The 20,314-nt window shown below is 31.5% G+C and overlaps 1 protein-coding gene across 1 annotated transcript; it reads left to right on the forward strand.

The window, feature by feature from the left end:
- The first annotated feature begins 12,248 nt into the window (after positions 1-12,248).
- On the forward strand, positions 12,249-19,056 carry LOC140044475 (NACHT, LRR and PYD domains-containing protein 3-like). The gene is made up of 4 exons (XM_072088995.1): positions 12,249-12,333; positions 14,359-14,769; positions 14,905-14,955; positions 15,825-19,056. Exons 2-4 carry the CDS (start codon positions 14,658-14,660, stop codon positions 17,918-17,920), a joined length of 2,259 nt encoding a protein of 752 aa, XP_071945096.1. The 5' UTR covers positions 12,249-12,333; positions 14,359-14,657; the 3' UTR covers positions 17,921-19,056.
- Positions 19,057-20,314: the final 1,258 nt, after the last annotated feature.

Consider the following 20,314-nt stretch of genomic DNA (forward strand, 5'->3'; position numbering starts at 1 on the left):
TTTTTTTATAGAAATGAAGATAAAAAACTGAATTGACAACATGGCAACACCAGGTAAAACAATAAATGGTCTTTTTTTTGTATTTTAAAATAAAATTTTATGACAAAAAAGATCGACATTTCGGAACCATCATAGAACCATTCTCAAGAACAAAATGAGTAAAATTAACAAAGTACAAAGCACCAAAGGGTGACAAGAAATACTATAAACAATTAATAACTAATAATCCTAAAAAGATAAGCTCCTCCTCTCGTTAATAGTTAAATCTTTTGCTTTGATTGAGTAATTTTGTTTTGTGACGTCGATCTTTTTTGTCATTAAATTTTATTTTAAAGTTATATGTAAATGTCTCTTAAATTCATTTTTTTGTATTGCATCGAGAACAGTTTAACACAAAGAATATTTTCAGATGATCAGTTTTAGCACTCGTTATTTGTGATTATGATTTTCAATACAGTTTTTTTTTTATTAATGTATTTATATTGTATTTTGTCATCATTTATTGTCATTATTTTGTCAGACAAAACTGAATGTGGTGAAGACCTTAAAGAAAGGTTCCATACTTTAAAAGATAAACTTAGCAAACACTTTGTGGGTCGCCATTTTAAGTGGTTGAGATTCTGCCTGCATGGATACATACCATTAGGAGACATTGACCGTGATAATGTTACAGCAATGAGTTTATTTAATGAACTTTACCGAACCGGTAACATCACACCGCATAAAGTCAGGCTTTTGCTGGACATAGCTAATGTGACAGGTTTCAGTGAAGCAGTAGATCAGATAAACCAGTATATGGAAGATAACAATGTTGATGATGACTCGACGCTTTCAACGTCTCGTAAACAACTATTCCAGACCTTGAGAGAAATTGGACAAGATGAGTTGAAGAATGTTATTCATAATTACAATGAACTGAATAAATTTGAATTCACAGATATATGGGATGCCGTATTCATATTAGATAAAGGAAAGCTTCTAGGTACATCTTCACTAATTACCAGGTTTACCGATTGTTTTGGAAAATCTGCACAGGATCTAGGTATACGTATTTCATTTTCTTTAATTTGAAATACAAAGTATCGGTTACAAATAGTTGTAGTAGCCTATCCTCCTTATTTGTGACCCTTTTGGTATTCACAATCACTACAAACACAAATATTCAGTGCTTTGAATGCTGATTGTGTATGCATATTATTAGATTGAATATCGATATTAAATTCAATGTTTTCACTACGTAACAATTATTGTATATTTGTATTTTTTCTTGTTTGTTATTTAACAGAGGAAGTGCCGAAAAGTAGTAGTATTGACACAAGAATGCAAATAAAGGATTTACCGAGAAGTAGTAGTCGTGACACAAGGATGCAAACAGAGAAAGTACCGAGAAGTAGTAGGAGTGACACAAGAATGCAAACAGAGGAAGGTAACATAAGTTATACTGTTATGTAGGACATTAGAGTCAAAATGATTGTATTGGTGAAATCAAACTAGAGAAATTAGTAATAGATTGCTAAATTAAATGAAATTAGTGATTTGAAATGTAATTATGGAAAGCCAAAAAAACCCAAAATAATTCAATTCACCAATGCATTTTTTAAACTCAAACCATAATCGTGCAGTTCAACAAAATCTCAATAACATCCGGTGACGTCCTAGGCAACAAAAGGTAAATTAAAAGTTAAGGAGGCCAGAGTACGCATACAATAACCCTTCTTCCATTCCTTATGCTATAATTATGTTTTATCATCAGTATTCTCTAAAGTTAAAACAATATGCATACCTGTAAGGAAATACAGGTATCTCACTGACTTAAGTGTGATATTGGTGAATACGGCCACTGGGCCTTATTTCATCCTATTTCGGATTTGTGATAAATTTATTTTTCGGTTTGCTGCCCTCTGTTGATTTTATTATTTTGCTTCCCTTCTGATTTATCAAAAAGTGTGTTTGTCGCCCTCTATCAACCAACCGTTACAAGATAAGGAGTGAGCCTCCGTATTATAGTCCGGTATAACTAATAATAATTACTTGACTTACTTTAACTGAGTACAGTAATAGCAAATTATTATTACATTAGAATTCCCATACAAATATCTAGGCCTGCAAAAAGAACAAACAACTAATTAATAACATTTTTAAATGTTATTAAAACTGCTTTATATAAAAGATAAATTAAGATCAACAGTTTAATAATTTAAAAATACATGTATTATAAAATATTATTATGTATACATTTCTGAACCTCTTTTTTTACATTTAGAAAAGATTGAAGAATATCTGCTGCTAACACAAAAGGAACACTGCAGGCAGGCCAGGATATTTACACCAGAAACAATGCGTGGTAGATACACAGTTGACATTTCACAGATGTTTACCGATATGGAACTACTGAAAGAACGTGAAAACAATAAAGGAAGCAAACCAACAACATTGGAAGAAGTGGTAGATGTTATACAATCCACACCTGGATGTAAAGCCCTCATAGAAGGGGAGGGAGGTATTGGAAAAACTACCATATTAAGGCATTTATCGTACAACTGGTCTGATCAATCAATTAAATTATTTGAAGGTAAAATTGTGTTTCTTTTAAGTTTAAGAGATTTAAAAAAAGATGACGACATATCTGATCTGATTGTACAGCAACTGACAGATTTCAATTTAGACACAGATCTCCCAGAAGATCCACAGTTAATTAAGGAATTTATAAATAAACATAACAATAACTTTGTGTTACTACTAGATGGATTAGATGAATTAAGATTTGATAATCAAAGCGTAATTAGTCTTTTCAGAAAAAAAAGGTTTAAACAAAGTACTGTAATACTTAATTCAAGACCGGAAAACATAGATGAATTTATAAAAGAGTGTAACGTACACATAAGAGTTAGTGGATTCAACAAAGAGAGCATCGGAAAGTATATTGAAAAATACTTTAAGCATTTTGAAAATCAACAATTGGGAGAATCCCTTAAAGAAGAGTTGGATATTGACACTTCTCGGGCTGGAAAAAAACATCCAGAAGCATATTCAATGTGCAAAAACCCAATGCTACTTCTTTCGATCTGTATGCTATGGGAGGATAATCAAAATCTTCCTAGTGATAATACAGCTCTTTTCAAACAACTATTTTGTAGTATTTTAAATCAGTTTAACAAAATAGAAAATTGTCAAAAGATTACTAAATTTGAAAACATTCCAGCGGAATATGTAAATTCTATGATTTTGTTAGGAAAATGTATGTATGCTAACTTGAAAGTAAATAAACTTTCAATAACTAAACAAGATTTGACTGATAAACATTCGAACACAAATATAGCTGACCTAGCCCTAAAACTTGGATTTGTTTACGAAGAAGCACCACTTTCAAAATCTAATTGTGAAAGAATATTCATGCCTCCTCACAAATTGATTGTAGAATCATTGGTGGGATTTTACTTGTCTAAATTGTTTGAAAGTGAAAATATAAAGGATGACTCAGACTTGAGACAATTACTAATACCATTGGGTTATGATGAATTGGGGGTAATAAAAAAGGAGTATTTCAAAGTTGCTGGACAGTTTGCACTTGGTTTTCTTGATGCTGCAACTGTTGGTAAATATTTAAAGCAATGGCTCACAAAACATTTCCCATTAAGATTAAGAATGAGTAGAATTCGGAAGTTTTTTTTCGGCATTAAGATTACAGACAAGGAAAGATTTATTGCGAACATTTTAGACATTCAACCTGCACCTTATGCACCTTATGGTGTTAGGATTCAGAATCTATCAGGTGACGTCATCAATCACTTGGGTACAGAATGTTCTCTCAAACAAGTTCAATTAGCATTAAGTCATCTCTATATCTCTAGTAATAACCTTCACAACCTTGATGTTAATTCATTGTCTTCATTACTCATTATGTGTCCTAAGCTGTGGAAGCTTGACATGATTGATTGCAATCTATCAGGTGAAGTAATTAATTACTTTCTTACAGAATGTTCTCTCAAACAAGTTCAATTAGCATCTCTCGATATCTCTTTTAATAACCTTCACAACATTGATGTTAATTCATTGTCTTCATTTCTCATTATGTGTCCTAAGCTGGAGTACCTTGACATGAGGGATTGCAATCTATCAGGTGACGTCATCAATCACTTGGGTACAGAATGTTTTCTCAAACAAGTTCAATTAGCATTACGTCATCTCAATATCTCTGGTAATAACCTTCACAACCTTCATGTTAATTCAATGTCTTCATTACTCATTATGTGTCCTAAGCTGACGTGGCTTGACATGAGTGATTGCAATCTATCAGCTGACGTCATCAATCACTTGGGTACAGAATGTTCTCTCAAACAAGTTCAATTAGCATTACCTGGTCTCAGTATCTCTTATAATAACCTTCACAACATTGATGTTAATTCATTGTCTTCATTACTCATTATGTGTCCTAAGCTGAGGTGGCTTGACATGATGGATTGCAATCTATCAGGTGAAGTAATCAATTACTTGACCGAAGAGTGTTCAAACAGAGGCATCACGTTTTTAAAATAATTTTACAATCCTATTATACTGTATACAATTTATATATAAATATATATAATCATCACCTTTATAAACTCGCAGAACGTAAGTGTCAATTTGGAAATTCCCGTTAGAATTGCGTCTGTAATCTAAAAATGTCATGCAATCTATATTAAATTTTTAAACAAATCCGGAATAGATTATTTCCAAATTTATAATTTTGTCTTTTTAAGGAATAATTTCAAAGCAACATTTTATTTTCTCAAAAGTGTGTTCCTCTCCTCCCCCCCTGCGTCGAATACGCGTACTTCATCCATATTCATCATCTTCTTCCTAGACGCGCGCGTACAATCAAAGAGAGCTAGCTAGCTCTCTCTGCATATCTCTGCATGCTACATACGTGTGTACAGGATATTATACGTATAAATACTATATAAGTTAGGCAACAATTGTTGCTAAGTGATATTATTTTTATTTAATTATAACATGATACTGTATGGTAGGAATTGACAATTTATATTCTGTGTGTTTGTATTGGTATAATTCAGTTTTTATTTTCTACACAGCTCAAATGAATTATTTACCGATATTCTTCTTGAGATAATATTTGATTTGTGGTGAATGTGCAATGTATAAAGTCAGCATAACTGCACTGCCAGTCATTCATATGTTTTAGTGATGTTGGTTTTACTTAGTTTAACATTTTATCCAGTAGATTTATTTGTTCTGAAGGGTCTTAAGACTACAGACAATTACTTGTCTCTGTAAAATCCATGTAATGTATGTATTTATATTGCTGAATGAATGCGAATGAACTTGTAGTAGATTTATTTGATAATCTATTTTTAATTTGTCCATGTTTAGGGAAAAATACATGTTTAATAACCCTTGTGGTATATGGTATTGGCAATTTGATATAATTCATGTCTGATAATAGACGAACATTTTGTACATTTCTTGTTTGTACAATTCATTTGAATTTGGGCAATTTGTACGATGTATGTATATAATTATATATTTTGATAATGTAATTAATTAATGTAATTATTGTTGATAATATAAATATAGACGCTAAGTACTAAATGTGCCAAACTGTGCATGGCAAATTTCATATTGCGTTAACTTTTACTTGATGATGACAAATAAAAGTAATGTTAGTTACGTTGTGTATCTTTTCTTAGCTTTTGTGTGATGTCTACCGTATTGAAAATAATTCATGTGATTATAAGCAGATCCAAGGACACATGATCTACCCTCGACACGCTTTTTACCGTCTAAACACGCCTTAAAATGGTCGCAATGAAGTCAATCTAAAACAAAACAGCAATTAGGCTCTGCTCCCATATACATGATACATTCTGGATCTGGACCTTTGTGATACAGTGTGTATGCCTACAGTATCTGCGCCTGGTGATATCAGTATAGCTATAGGCCTACAGTATTTATCTGCGGCCTGGTGACAGTATTTATCACAAATGGGTGCAGGGCCGGCCTAAAAATGGTAAAATGAAGTGCTGAGCTTAACATGATGTCCTAGGCCCTCCCCGCCTCCTACGCCTGATTTCAATGAATCTAATTAAAGAAATCATTGTCGTATTAACATTACTCTATCACAAATCAAATACGGTCGGTACATATTTTCACAAAACATTATTTTTATTGATGTTATATCACGATGCAACATTTGATGACGGGAAATAATTGATGTTTCATATTGAGAGCAAATCGATTTTATAAATGAATAGCTCATTATTACTGTACTGTTACTGAGATTACCATAAAGAGGCCAACAGCAAAACAATATACATAATTATTAAAGCATTTTGTTTACCCATAGAATTTGAATATTACAAGAATAAAACATGATGATTATAATTAAATAATGAATACGATAGTTATGAAGACAAATTTACATGGTGCTATGTTGAAGTTACTGAGCGATGATCAATGACGTATATTTTGTACAGCAATGATGATGCAATGGTACTAGATACATTTGATAACAGTGTAAGTTTTATAAACAAATAAAAGGAAAAAATGCAAAAATATATACATTATTATTATGTTTGTATTTACAAATTAATAAACAAAAGTATAAACTTATTAAACCTTAAGCCTCCTAAACCAGCAGCTGTGCTATAAATAATTACAAAGGCTGTTTGCTCATGGAGGTATCAACAAAGCAATACCACCTTCATAATACCATGTTGTAATATAATGTTTACCAAAAAGTGCTAAATATAATATTAGAAAACTCTAAAAGATTCAAAATCTATCCACCACCTAATCAAACTGGAAGTTAAAAAAGAAATTTTATTTTTTAATAATTGCACAAATAAAGGAATGCGTTGCACTGAATGTTTCTTAATGAATAAATTGTATGTAACGCAATAAGTTATCGAACTAAGGCCAATGTGAATAGTGAAGCGTAACGGTGCTTCCTGAACGTTTAGGTTCGAATCTCCAGTTGCTGTTTTGATTGCTTAACAGTTGCATTTGTTAATGCATCAACCTATAAAGAAAATTTTCTTTAAAACCCAAGAACAGCAATACATACCATTTTCCGATATTCTTCAGATAATAATATATGATTTGTGGTGAATGTGCAATGTATAAAGTCAGCATAACTGCAATGCCATAGTCATTCATATGTTTTAGTGATATTGGTTTTACTTAGTTTAACATTTTATCCAGTAGATTTATTTGTTCTGAAGGGTCTTACGACTACAGACAATTACTTGTCTCTGTAAAATCCCTGTAATGTAAGTATTTATATTGCTGAATGAATGCGAATGAACTTGTAGTAGATTTATTTGATAATCTATTTTAAATTTGTCCATGTTTTTGAAAAAATACATGTTTAATAACCCAGGTGGTATGACAATGGTAATTTGGTATAATTCATGTCTGATAATAGACGAACATTTTTTTATATTTCTTGTTTGTACAATTCATTTGAATGTGGGAAACAGCAATACATACCAATCTCAAAATATGATGGCCAAAAAGAAAGGCAGAATAATAATAATAATAATAATAATAATAATAATAATAATAATAATAATATAATAACAATAATAATAATAATATTAATAATAATAATAAGCTTTATTTAATCACGGATACTTAACTCAACTGAAAGTTGTTTTTCAGTAAGACCGTGTTTAAAGGAAAACACAAAAAAAAAGTAAATGTAAAAAGACCTTAATTACTATCAAAACAGGTAATAAAACAATTACAATGAAATAAAATGAAACAAGGATACACTTACTAACTATAAAATTAAATAATACACTACATTTAAATAAAGCTACATGAAATTAGCAGTTAACAGTTTCTTAAAAAGAGAGACAGAGTTCACATTTTTAATATCTTCATGTAATATGGAAGTTCAATGAAGATTAGTTCAAAAATGAATTGATATATCTTCGTTTACCTTTTTTTAAAAATCTGTTTCATTTTTAATTTACAAAAAAAGGTATTATATGCATTCACATATGAATGGTTCAGTAGAATTTGTTTAAATCCTGTTCATTATTATTTGCGTACATTGCAGTGCGAACCAACATTTTAACTGGATTAAGAAATGTGCAAGAGTGTCATCTACTACTGTAACTGAATGATATTGCAGATGTCAAGACATTATAGTATTATGTTCAAATGATTCCGTGTATTTTTCTGTGTAATAATTACTGTACTGTTAAATCAAGAATTCCGTATAGTGTTTCATAAGGAAGTGCTAAACAAGATGTTATAATCACACGTGATATGAATACTGTTGACCTAATGGAGGGGTGCAGAAGCGCAGCTGCTACGAAATCGTCAACGATTAACTATATCCAGTTTTAAACCAATAATAAATACAAAATATGTATGTAGACATTTTATTTAATATAAACATCAATCCGGTATCTGAAATTAAGTAATTTCAAAAAATGCATGTATAGCTGGCTTCTGGCTAATACTTTTATATCAATTTAAAAAAAATGTGGGTTGGCAATTTTGTTCCTGTTCATCGAGGAATAGGTATGTAGGCCGCCGCCTAAACATAAAACGGAAAAGAGCCAGCATTATCTATGCAAAAATAAAACACAATACTACTAATATTACTCTTTCCAAATGTCAGTAATGCCTTTCATCATTTAACTTCGGCTAACAACAATTTTAATTTTCTGCATACTTTTTTTTCTCTTCTGACTTATTGTTGTCAACATAAGTTTATATTATAAGTAAATAAAATAATTTTTCAATGAAATTCATCAATGATTTAAGATACTAAATTTGCAGGGTGAAAATGTAAGCGTACTGTGCCTAAATCAAATGAAAGTTCCCAAATTTACCAAACCCACATATCGGCGTGCACAGACTGGGAATTAGGCTTACAAGTATAAGTGATTACACATCACGCCCTCATCGTAAATGTTAAATTTACACGTCACATACAGTGTTGCTATTCAGTGCATTGCCATATTGACCATACATTTGCCTCATTTACGATTTGAAAATCTGCTCATGATTTTTTGAATGATTGAACACGTCAACTTTGACAATATTTAACGTTCGTTTCCAGAAGAATGCGCTTGGAGCAAAATTACATCCGAATACTACGGTGACTGATTTCCATCAAAAAAAATGTATAGTAATACGGCGTTATAACGCCTTAAATACGGCGTTATAACGCCCTAAATATGGCGTTATAACACCCTAAATACGGCGTTATAACGCCCTAATACGGCGTTATAACGCCCTAAATACGGCGTTATAACGCCCTAAATATACAATCTGTTCACACGTACATGCGCATGCGTAGTACATCAACAAACCTCTCGGCGCATTCACAGATTTTAGAAAGTCACATGGTACATTACTGGCCATCTTTGTGTCCAACTATGCCTATGTAGTGTATGGAGTCAAGTTATGTGCTTAAAAAATGTATAACATTCACAAGGTTTTAAATATCTAATTTAATATCAAAACAATCAATTTGTTTAAAGGTTTTTGTTAAGATAACGCAATCATAAATTTACTGCGAAGATGATTAAACAACAAAATGTAAAAACAATGCATTACAATAGAGAATCGCTGTACAAAATAAACGCGAACGCGTAGAGAGAGTGTATGGAGCGCACAGCCAGAGCTGTTAAATTAAATGGATTAAAGTTATTTTTTGTTTAAAATCATCAAAATAATATTATTATTTTAACAAACCTTTAAACAAATTGATTCAATCCATTCAAAGTCGCAACTCTTTATGGCTCTGGGTTTGTTGATGTACTACGCATGCGCATGTACGTGTGAACGGATTGTATAATTAGGGCGTTATAACGCCGTATTATTATAAAATAATTTTTTCTTTGGTGGAAATCAGCCACGGTAGAATACCCACCTAATTCAAAAAATACAATGATTATTTTTGGTGATCTTTTTCCAGAGCCTCTGAGCACTTTAAAGTTTGGATACAGATGATGTAAGAGTTGATGGACGTATCTAAAAACTGAATTGTATCTAATCCACACCTTAATTATATAAACAATGGATCTGATTGATCAAATTTTAGCACTTGATTATTTTTGTTAACTAGTATAATATTTCAATAGTAAAATTTGATTATTTAAGATGACACCTACATCATTTAATTTTTATGATTTTTTAAAAGCATTATTCTTTTAAAATACAACTCAATTACAGTGAATTTTACAGAGCAACGAACGAACGTTAACCTTAAAAATGCCCTGATCTCGGTAAATGGCCACTAACATTTTACAGAGCAACGTGAACGTTAACCTTAAAAATGCCCTGATCTCGGTATATGGCGACTAAATTTTTTTACAAATGTTTTCCTCTTGGCTGGATAACTTAGCATAGGCTTAAAGTTTTATGTATTATATAGGCCTATAGGTTTCCTTCCACACCTACTTTGTTTTTATTAATTGTTATCGTACGTGTTTATATAATTATTATTTTATGTATTTTTAATATAATGTGTGGAGAATATTTACTGAATATTTATTGAATATTGAATAAACGAATTGAATTGAATGTGTAGGTTCAAGTCTCAATTAAATTGGGTTGACCTAAAAAATACACACACAAATATATACACTATATACACTATATACACTATATACACTCAATGAGATGATAGGATATCATAGCAAACAAATGCAGAATGGAATAATTACAGATTTCGAAAATTATCAAAGAATTCTTAAATTATTATCATCCTAAGCAGAAGCCCTTTCCACGCATCAATGAAGATTAGTTTTTCAATTCAATTCACATGTATTTAGTCATTATTATTATTATTATTATTATTAAATAAATATTATTATTTTTAATTACAATTTCAGTAGCCTATATAATTGATGGCAAGGGTCCTTCATAAAGAAGTTAACAATTCTGTTTTTGCAGGACACTTTTACATAAAAAGACCAAACAGGGTAATCTTCACATAATAGTAGGCCTACATTTAATATAAACGCGAAGCGGACGAACAATAGTCAATAGATTCAAATAAATATTACCTTGAATTCGTGCGTAATAGAATACCAAGTTCGGTATAACAACTTCCAACAAATACTTATATCGCTAAGTCAATTGTCTTCCTGTTTATGAAATATATGGTGTTTTGGAATTGTATTGTTTTCAATTAACTATGTACCAGAAAATTATTACTAGAAAAATTGTTTATAGGCCTACCTTTTGTAGATAAGAAATTACACTTAGCCGAAAGTGAACAAGAGATCAAGGTTCAATAACATTTTCTGTGTAATAGACCTAATTCTAACATGTATGATAGTGAAGCGTAATGGTGCTTTCTCAACGTTTAAGTTCGAATCTCTGCAGTTGCTGTTTGATGGCCTGAACAATTGCATTTTTTAATGAGTCAAACTAAAGTGAAACGTTCTTTAAAACCAAAGAAACAATAATACATTATTACCAAAAGGTTAGTCTAGGTTCTAGACTGAACTTATTAAAAAAATAAATATTTTGGTATATATGGCGTTTCATACGTAAAATACATAGGCTTGTATTTTCAGACAAAAATAAGGCAAGAGACAAACATAAAAAAGACAATAAATACAGACTTGGGACAAGTCTACCAAAACGTACTTATCTCATTATACGATGGCCAAAAAGAAGGGCAGAATGGAATTAATTACAGAATTTCAATGAAGATTAGTTCGTTTGATTCAAAGTAGCCTACAGGTCATTAAATATTACGAAAATCAAACAAGTATAGAATCCGACAACAGCAATGTTAACTTGGAATCATGCCAAGCCGTACATCAAATTACTCCGCTTCCCTAATACTTCTTAGTTTCATTTCATGAAAGGTTTTTAAATTGTTTTAAGATTGTATGTTTCTCTTTCTTTAATTAATAATGTTGCCAGCAATAGCCAAAAATGTAATACAAGCATTGAAACATATTAATGATTCAATAGAATTTGTTTAAATATTATTACATCTCTAAGTTGGATCACGACCACATTGACGTGCAGTTCCACGGACTTGTTTGAGAAATTCAACGTAGAATAGTAGAATTATTCATTTACTACTACATTATACTGATATATAGAAATGATAACAATTAGTTCAAAGGATTCTGTATATTAGTTCTAAGAATAATTTCTGTGAAATTTTTATGGAATATGATAGACTTCCGTGATCGTGTAGACATTGTGCAATAAGGAAGTGCGAGACGGTCATGTTATAAGCACAGATGAATAATGTTGATCTCAAACGGGAGTGGTGCAGTAGCTGCTGCGACATCGTCAACAATTCCCGACATTAAATATACAATCCAGTTTTAAGCCAATAATTATGTAAGTAGACATTTTTTTAATAATATAAACATCAATCCGGCGACAGCAATCCCAAAACTATTTATTGTAGCGGGCCTCTGACTAGCTATTTAATTTTAAGAAACTGAGTGTGATATGGCCTGTTCCTCAGTTCCCCGTACTTGTATGCAATGACATGTAATCATAAGAAAGAGCCAGAATTGTCACTCTAGGCCTACTAAAACAAGACACTAAATAATTAATGTTTCAAATTATATAGTAATGAATTTCATGATTAAAGTTTAGCTAACAATGAATTTTCGGGTTTCTTTCTCTTTTGCTACTTAATTACATTCTTGTTAACATAAGTTTACAATCAAAAATTAAATAATAAAATTATTAAATGAAATTCATCACGAGCTGAGATAATACATTAGCTGGGTGTATAAATGTAGAGGTCTAAATCAAATGAGAATTCCCATTTTTACAAACAACATATCGAAATAAAATTCTCATCGGCCCTGTTTCTGCTGCCAACTAAATACCGTATATTATACGGTATTTTTTGAATACCGTATATATACGGTATATTTTTGGCAGCAGAAACTGCGCTCATAAAAAATATACCGTATTTTGTATACCGTATTTTCCCCACAAAATTTGTGGATAAAATACGGTATTTACAAATTTATACCGTATTTTTTGTACCCGTTTCTGCTGCCAATAAAAAATACCGTATTTTTTTTTACATGACAAAAGGTCACCATTCGTGTTTTTATTTTCTGTCGCTGTTAGCTGCTTTACACACATGTATAGATATATTCGGCGAAAATGTGGAGCGAATACGTCACAGTTTTACTAAATATATGTGTGTGGGGAAGCTAAAATGTCTGACCAACTAAAAGGTAATAAAAGGGACAACCACATTTATAAAGACATTTCTAAAAAAATAAAGCAGGAGTATGGAATAAACTTGTCTCCAAAGCAAGTAAACTCAAAGCTGAAGAGCCTGCGAAAGCAGTACAACATTGCAAAATACAATAACTCGGGGAGGGAACGAATTAATTGTCCCCATTACGATGTTTTCTGTGCTCTCAACATCTCTATCACTAGGGCTAGGCTGTTGAAAGTGAGACGTAAAACTTCCTTTATTGCGACTTTTAATTATCGATCAAATAAATGAATGGCAATTTGGGTAAAAAAGATGAAATTTAACACGACCACCCAAGAAGTATTGTTAGCAGAAACGGGGTACTAAAAAATAAGGTATAAAAAATACCGTATTTTATACCGTATTTTTATACCGTATTTTGAGCAGTTGCAGCAGAAACAGGCCCACTGTGACAGTCTTAACACCGAGGTATAAAAATAGATGGTGCAAAGAAACAATATCTAACACTACACTACACTATTTTTTTTTAATACTGTAATATGAGTGGATATATTGACGGCACTCGTGACACAGTCTTAGTTACTACCTAAAAGTCGGTAGGAATATTTTAAGTCAAAAGTCTCACCATAAGTGGCACGTTTTATAATCAATTCGTTTTCATCAGACAATCCACATAATGGTAGTTGCTTATGGTATCACTGTAGGCCTAAGGTTCAACATTTAGCTCCGCAAAAGATAGTCAATGCATAGAGTCATTATGTTCACAAACAGTACTAAAACTTCAAATAAACATCATCGGATCAAACACATCTCCGTAATGACACTTTACATCGTATGCCCCTTTATCAATAATACCCAGAGAGGGTTATAGAGTTTGGTATCAGAATCATGTAATTTGATGTTCTGTAAAAGTTTTTCTCGATCCATAATCCCGATATCATACGGTTACTATGATGATTGTGCATCAATGTCAAAAACATGAAATATTTTTATAAAAAAACTGTATTTATGTAGTGATAGACATTAGGCCATTCATCTTGAATGTTACATTATTCAGCATATCGTTGTTTTTTTAGAAATAGATTTTAATGTGGACTTAGTGAACTTTTCAGAATGGTATGATAAAAACAACCTCGTAAGACAGCTAAAGGTTTTATACCACGATTTAATTTCAGTAGCAGACATAGACAAAGCCAACACAACGATAGATCTACTGGATGCATTGAGAAAAACAGGACGTTTAAGCCGAGGCAATCTGGAGTTACTTTATGAAACGATAAAAATAACACAAACGTTTGGAGCTATCAAAGTTTTTCAACAATCTTTCTTCGAAGTTCAAGAAATACAAATTATTAATTTCACCCCATATCGACACTGGATTGCAGATTTTGGAAACGAACTACGAAAGGCTGCTGTTAAGAAAATTGATGCACTCTTCAACAATCCTTTAAAAAATTATGAAGACTCGTGGAGTATGATTATAGACTTGGAACAAAGACAAATACTTTGTGAAGAAAGAAAAGAAGGGTTTATTAACATTCTTAACAGAATTGGACTGGCATCAACGATGAAATGCCTGGCACAAGGTATGTAACAGGAACGTGTTAGCAAACAAATAATTAATTGGAGAAGATTATAAAAATAGCCTATAATATGTGTAAAACATTCACTACGTAACAATTATTGTATATTTGTATTTTTTCTTGTTTGTTATTTAACAGAGGAAGTGCCGAGAAGTAGTAGTAGTGACACAAGAATGCAAACAGAGGAAGGTAACTATAGTTATAATGTTATGTAGGACATTAGAGTCAAAATTATTTTATTGGTGAAATCAAACTAGAGAAATTAGTAATAGATTGATAAATTAAATGAAATAAAATTAGTGATTTGAAATGTAATTATGGAAAGCGAAATAAACCCAAAATAATTCAATTTACCAATTCATTTTTTAAACTCAAACCATAATGTTGTACAGTTCAACCAAATCTCAATTCACTTTTAACATCCGGTGACGTCCTAGGCAACAAAAGGTAAATTAAATGTTAAGGAGGCAAACTACGCATACAATAACCCTTCTTCTATTCCTTATGTTATAATAATGTTTTATCATCAGTATTCTTTAGAGTTAAAATAATATGCATACCTGTAAGGAAATACAGGTATCTCACTTATGTGATTGGTGAATACGGCCACTGGGGCTTATTTCATCCTATTTCGGATTTGTGATAAATTTATTTTTCGGTTTGCTGCCCTCTGTTGGTCATGTTTTTAAAAATTATGCTTCTCTTCTTATCTGATTTATCCGTGGATTTATCAAAATTTGTGTTTGTCAACCTAAATTTACAAATACGTTACGGTACAAGATAAGGAGTGAGCCTCCGTATATCAGAAAATAGTCTGGTATAACTAATAATAATTACTTGACTTACTTTAACTGAGTACAGTAATAGCAAATTATTATTACATTCGAATTCCAAACAATTATCTAGGCCTGCAAAAAGAACAAACAACTAATTAATAACATTTTTAAAACTGCTTTATATAAAAGATAAATTAAGATCAACAGTTTAATAATTTAAAAATACATGTATTATAAAATATTATTATGTATACATTTCTGAACCTCTTTTTTTACATTTAGAAAAGATTGAAGAATATCTGCTGCTAACACAAAAGGAAAACTGCAGGCAGGCCAGGATATTTACACCAGAAACAATGCGTGGTAGATACACAGTTGACATTTCACAGATGTTTACCGATATGGAACTACTGAAAGAACGTGAAAACAATAAAGGAAGCAAACCAACAACATTGGAAGAAGTGGTAGATGTTATACAATCCACACCTGGATGTAAAGCCCTCATAGAAGGGGAGGGAGGTATTGGAAAAACTACCATATTAAGGCATTTATCGTACAACTGGTCTGATCAATCAATTAAATTATTTGAAGGTAAAATTGTGTTTCTTTTAAGTTTAAGAGATTTAAAAAAAGATGACGACATATCTGATCTGATTGTACAGCAACTGACAGATTTCAATTTAGACACAGATCTCCCAGAAGATCCACAGTTAATTAAGGCATTTATAAATAAACATGACAATAGCGTTGTGTTACTACTAGATGGATTAGATGAATTAAGATTTGATAATCAAAGCGTAATTAGTCTTTTCAGAAAAAAAAGGTTTAAACAAAGTACTGTAATACTTACTTCAAGACCGGAAAACATAGATGAATTTATAAAAGAGTGTGACGTACACATAAGAGTTAGTGGATTCAACAAAGAGAGCATTGGAAAGTATATTGAAAAATACTTTAAGCATTTTGAAAATCAACAATTGGGAGAATCCCTTAAAGAAGAGTTGGATATTGACACTTTTTGGCCTGGGGAAAAACATCCAGAAGCATATTCAATGTGCAAAAATCCAATGCTACTTCTTTCGATCTGTATGCTATGGGAAGATAATCAAAGTCTTCCTAGTGATAATACTGATCTTTTCAAAGAATTATTTCGTAGTATTTTAAATCAATTTAACAAACAAAAACAATGTGACAAAATTTTAAAATTTGAAGACACCCCATCAAAATATGTACACGCTATGATTTTGTTAGGCAAATGTATGTATATAAACTTAAAACGAAATCAACTTTCAATAAAAATAACAGATTTGATTGATACACATTCCACAAGAGATATGATTGACATGGCCCTAAAACTTGGATTTGTTTACGAAGAAGCACCACTTTCAAAATCTAATTGTGAAAGAATATTTATGCCTCCTCACAAATTGATTGTAGAATCATTGGTGGGATTTTACATGTCTAAATTATTGGAAAGTGAAAATATAAAAGATGACTCAGACGTGAGACAATTACTTATACCATTGGGTTATAATGAATTGGATGTAATAAAAAGCGAGTATTTCAAAGTTGCGAGAAAGTTTGCACTTGGTTTCCTTGATGCTGCAACAGCTGGTTATTATTTAAAGCAATGGCTCACAAAACATTTCCCATTAAGAATGAGTAGTAGAATTCGGAAGTTTTTTTTCGGCATTAAGATTACATACAAGGAAAGATTTATTGCGAACATTTTAGACATTGAACCTGACCCTTATGGACGTGTTAGTGTTAGGATTCAGAATGTATCAGGTGATGTATTTAATAACTTTCTTACAGAATGTTCTCTCAAACAAGTTCAATTAGCATTACGTTATCTCTTTATCTCTGGTAATAACTTTCACAACATTGATGTTAATTCATTGCCTTCATTACTCATTATGTGTCCTAAGCTGTGGTGGCTTGAAATGAGGGATTGCAATCTATCAGGTGACGTCATCAATTACCTGGGTACAGAATGTTCTCTCAAACAAGTTCAATTAGCATTAGATATTCTCGATATCTCTAATAATAACCTTCACAACATTGATGGTAATTCATTGTCTTCATTTCTCATTATGTGTCCTAAGCTGAGGCACCTTGTCATGATTAATTGCAATCTATCAGGTGACGTCATCAATCACTTGGTTACAGAATGTTCTCTCAAACAAGTTCAATTACCATTACGTACTCTCCGTATCTCTCATAATAACCTTCACAGCATTAATGTTAATTCAATGTCTTCATTACTCATTATGTGTCCTAAGCTGTGGGTGCTTGACATGAGTGATTGCAATCTATCAGATGAAGTAATCAATTACTTGACCGAAGAACACTATTCAAACAGAGCCATCCAATTTTAAAACTAATTTTACAATTCTATTATACTGTATTCAATTTATATATAATTATATATAAACATTACCATTATAAAACTCGCAGAACGTAAGTGTCATTTTGGAAATTCCCGTTATAATTGCGTCTGTAGTCTAAAAATGTCATGCAATCTATAATAGAACTTCAACCAAATCCGGAATAGACTATTCCCAAATTTATAATTTTGTTTTTTTAATCTCAAAGCAACATTTTATTTTCTCAAAAAAAGTGTATTCCTCTCCTCCCCCTTGCGTCGAATACGCGTACTTCATCCATATTCATCATCTTCTTCCTAGAAGCGCGCGTACAATCAAAGAGAGCTAGCTAGCTCTCTGCATCCCATCTGCATGCTACATACGCGTGTACAGGATATTATACGTATAAATACTGTATAAGTTAGGCAACAATTGTTGCTAAGTGATATTATTTTTATTTAATTACAACATGATACTGTATGGTAGGAATTGACAATTTATATTCTGTGTGTTTATATTGGTATAATTCATTTTTTCTTTATTTTGTATTTTCTTTACATTTTCTTCGCAAATACAGCTCAAATGACCAGTTCTTTTCAGATATCTTTGAGATAATATTTGATTTGTGGTGAATGTGCAATGTATAACGTCAGCATAACTACAATGCAATAGTCATTCATATGTTTTAGTGATATTGTTTTTACTTTAGTTTAACATGTTATGTAGTAGATTTATTTGTTCTAAAGGGTCTTACGACTACAGACAATTACTTGTCTCTGTGAAATCTCTGTAATGTAAGTATTTATATTGCTGAATGAATGTGAATGAACTTGTAGTAGATTTATTTGATAATCTATTTTAAATTTGTCCATGTTTTTGGAAAAATACATGTTTAATAACCCAGGTGGTATGACAATGGTAATTTGGTATAATTCATGTCTGATAATAGACGAAAATTTTTTTTATATTTCTTGTTTGTACAATTCATTTGAATTTGGGAAATTTGTATGATGTATGAATAAAATTATATATTTTGATAATGTAAATAATTAATGTAATTATTGTTGATAATATAAATATAGACTCTAAGTACTAAATGTGCCAAACTGTGCATGGCAAGTTTCATATTGCGTTAACTTTTACTTGATGATGACAAATAAAAGTAATAATGTTAGTTACGTTTGTTTATCTTTTCTTAGCTTTTGTGTGATGTCTACCGTATTGAAAATAATTCATGTGATTATAAGCAGATCCAAGGACACATGATCTACCCTCGACACGCTTTTTACCGTCTAAACACGCCTTAAAATGGTCGCAATGAAGTCAATCTAAAACAAAACAGCAATTAGGCTCTGCTCCCATATACATGATACATTCTGGATCTGGACCTTTGTGATACAGTGTGTAGGCCTATAGTATCTGCGCCTGGTGATATCAGTATAGCTATAGGCCTACAGTATCTATCTGCGGCCTGGTGATACAGTATTTATCACAAATGGGTGCAGGGCCGGCCTAAAAATGGTAAAATGAAATGCTGAGCTTAATATGATGTCCTAGGCCCTCCCCGCCTCCCACGCCTGATTTCAATGAATCTATTAAAGAAATCATTGTCGTATTAACATTACTCTATCACAAATCAAATACGGTCGGTACATATTTTCACAAAACATTATTTTTATTGATGTTATATCACGATGCAACATTTGATGACGGGAAATAATTGATGTTTCATATTGAGAGCAAATCGATTTTATAAATGAATATAGCTCATTATTACTGTACTGTTACTGAGATTACCATAAAGAGGCCAACAGCAAAACAATATACATAATTATTAAAGCTAGCTACCTTCATTTTGTTTACCCATAGAATTTGAATATTACAAGAATAAAACATGATGATTATAATTAAATAATGAATACGATAGTTATGAAGACAAATGTACATGGTGCTATGTTGAAGTTACTGAGCGATGATCAATGACGTATGAAGACAAATGTACATGGTGCTATGTTGAAGTTACTGCTGAGCGATGATCAATGACGTATAAAGACAAATGTACATGGTGCTATGTTGAAGTTACTGAGCGATGATCAATGACGTATGAAGACAAATGTACATGGTGCTATGTTAAAGTTACTGAGCGATGATCAATGACGTATGAAGACAAATGTACATGGTGCTATGTTGAAGTTACTGAGCGATGATCAATGACGTATGAAGACAAATGTACATGGTGCTATGTTGAAGTTACTGAGCGATGATCAATGACGTATGAAGACAAATGTAAATGGTGCTATGTTGAAGTTACTGAGCGATGATCAACGACGTATAAAGACAAATGTACATGGTGCTATGTTGAAGTTACTGAGCGATGATCAATGACGTATGAAGACAAATGTACAT

This window comes from Antedon mediterranea, chromosome 3 (assembly GCF_964355755.1).
Source record: "Antedon mediterranea chromosome 3, ecAntMedi1.1, whole genome shotgun sequence".
Lineage (NCBI taxonomy): Eukaryota > Metazoa > Echinodermata > Crinoidea > Comatulida > Antedonidae > Antedon > Antedon mediterranea.

Excerpts from the sequence above, each read along its gene's own strand:
- LOC140044475 (XM_072088995.1), top strand. The coding sequence starts at position 14,658 with ATGATTATAGACTTGGAACAAAGACAAATACTTTGTGAAGAAAGAAAA. Across the intron at positions 14,770-14,904 it reads GATGAAATGCCTGGCACAAG|AGGAAGTGCCGAGAAGTAGT; the intron begins GTATGTAACAGG and ends GTTATTTAACAG. Across the intron at positions 14,956-15,824 it reads AAGAATGCAAACAGAGGAAG|AAAAGATTGAAGAATATCTG; the intron begins GTAACTATAGTT and ends TTTTACATTTAG.